This window comes from Colobus angolensis, unplaced genomic scaffold, assembly GCF_000951035.1.
Source record: "Colobus angolensis palliatus isolate OR3802 unplaced genomic scaffold, Cang.pa_1.0 Scaffold56, whole genome shotgun sequence".
In the NCBI taxonomy this organism is placed as follows: Eukaryota; Metazoa; Chordata; class Mammalia; order Primates; family Cercopithecidae; genus Colobus; species Colobus angolensis.
Window position 1 is genome coordinate 5316482 of NW_012119154.1, and position 2515 is coordinate 5318996.

Here is a 2515-nt window from a genome sequence, read left to right on the forward strand (position 1 = left end):
TTGCAGTGAGCTGAGATCTGGCCACTGCACTCCAGCCCGGGCGACAGAGCAAGACTCCGTCTCAAAAAAATAAAAATAAAAATAAAAAATAAAACGGTGTAGTATTTACATATAGTCTGTGTACATCCTCCTATACATTTTAAATAATCTCTAGATTACTTATACTATCCAGTACACTGTAAATGCTATGAAAATGTTTTTATACCATATTGTTTAGGGAACAATGATGGGAAACATGTCTGTACATGTTCATTGCAGATGCAACAACTCTTTTTTTTTTCTTTTAATATTTTCAATCTGAGGTTGGTTGAATCTGTAGGTGCAGAACCCACAGATACAGGGGGCTGGCTGTATATTGAATGTTGTGAAGTAAAGCTAAAATTGAATGAGAATATAGAGATTGAGTGGGGATCTTTTAAGTAAGGTAATCAAGCAAGGCCTGGGAATGAGATGATATTTGAATAAAGAAAGGACGTTAGCCTTGCTGCTGTTTAGAGGGAAAGCATTCCCACTGGAGGTAATGGGATATGGAGAAGACCTGAAGTGAGAGGCTGTGTTTGGTGAGAGCAATAGCAGCAAGGTCATCGTAACTGGAGCTAGGTGGGGAGGATAATAGGAAATAAAATCAGAAGTAGCCACAAGCTCAAAAAGTTTTGGATTTTGAGGCTGGACACAGTGGCTCACACCTGTAATCCCAGTACTTTGTGAGGCCAAGGTGGGTGGATCACTTGAGCTCAGGAGCTTGAGACCAGCCTGGGCAACATAGTGAAACCCTGTCTCTATGAAAAAATTAACCAGGTATGCTGGCACATGTTTGTGGTCCCAGCTGCTCGGGAGGCTAAGGTGAAAGGATCTCTCTTGAGCCTTGTAGGCAGAGATTGCAGTAAGCCAAGATTGCAACACTGCACTCCAGCCTGGGTGACAGAGTGAGACACCATCTCAAAAACAAAAAAAAAGTTTTGGATTTTGGAGGATTACAGATTTCAGATTTCAACATTTCAGGTTAAGAATGCTTAACCTCTGTTGGAATTCAGGTTTCTTTCCGCCTAAAGTAATTTCCTCATTACATGTGCTAGTATTTAGTAGATATTTTCCGAAGGAAGACTTAATCACTGGAATTTCTGAAATGAGAGACCTTGCAGTGCCTAATAAAATGACACTGTTGACATTGCAAGTTGCTCTCATTCATGGCTCTAGGTGATATGCATTCATTTGAGTAAAGATTTGTGCTTTGTTCTTTAAAGCTTTGTATCCTTGTCTAGAGAGTGGTCTGAGATGTGTGCTTTACTTTAGATTGTGACTATTCTTTTCCTGTGTTTTTTTCTCCCAGAAGAAAAATTTGCCCAAGCAGTGTGTTTTTTGCTTGTAGACCTGTATATATTAACCTACCAAGCTGAGAAAGCTTTGCATCTTCTTGCTGTCCTAGAAAAAATGATTTCACAGGGTAACAATAACAAAAATGGAAAGAATGAGGTGAGTGTTTAAAGGTAATCAGACTAAAATCTAAAATATGATTAATTCTCTCTGCTTGTTGGTTTACTGGATTAAAAAGGAGAAAACAATTAAAATATTAGTATTTGTGATTATGAACTATTAACAGCTTTAAGATACAATTTGCATATTATAAGCTTTACCATTTTAAAGTGTAGAGTTTAGTTTTGAGTGTACTCGCATTTGTACAACCATTACTACTATCTAATTTCAAAATATTTTTATCACCCCAAAAAGAAACCCTGTACCATTTGTAGTCACTCCCCATTTCCCCCTTTCCTGAGCCCTAAGCAGCCATTAATCTACTTACTGTCTCTGGATTTACCGTCTGGACATTATATATGAATGGAATCATAATATGCAGCCATTTGTGACTGGCTTTTTTTTACTTAGTATAATGCTTTCAAGCTTCATCCATATTGTAGCATATATATATATATTTTTTCATGTACTTCATGCCTTTTGTGGCTGAATAATATTCCATTCATTATATGAATATGCCACATTTTAAAAATTTCTTTATAAGTTGGTGGACATTTGGGTTCTTTTCTACTTTTTGGTTATTATATATAGTGCTTCTATGAACATTCATGTAAAAATTTTGTAGGGATATATGTTTTCAGTTATCTTGGATATAATATTTAGGAGTAGAATCACTGGGTTATATGGTATCTTAACTCTATATTTAACCCTATGCCAGACTGTTACAAAGTGATTGCACTGTTTTAAATTCCCACCAGCCACTTGTGAGTTTGTAATTTCTCCACGTTGTTACCAACACTTGTTATTGTCTATCTTAATTAAAAAAAAAAAAAAATTTAGCTATCTTAGAGGATGTGAAGTGGTATCTTGTTACAGTTTTGATTTATATTTTCCTGATGACTAAGAATGTACCTTGAGGCTGGGCGGGGTGGCTCACGCCTGTAATCCCAGCACTTGGGAGGCCGAGGCGGGCGGATCACAAGGTCAGGAGATCGAGACCATGGTGAAACCCCGTCTCTACTAAAAATACAAAAAATTAGCC

General features: G+C 37.1%; 1 protein-coding gene across 1 annotated transcript in view; it reads left to right on the forward strand.

Moving 5' to 3' along the window:
* Positions 1-2515, forward strand: part of CNOT10 (CCR4-NOT transcription complex, subunit 10) — a 103612-nt gene that overhangs the window by 16876 nt on the left and 84221 nt on the right. The window contains exon 4 of the mRNA XM_011961627.1: positions 1294-1473. Coding sequence (XP_011817017.1) covers positions 1294-1473 — 180 coding nt within the window. The remainder of the gene's footprint in view (positions 1-1293; positions 1474-2515) is intronic.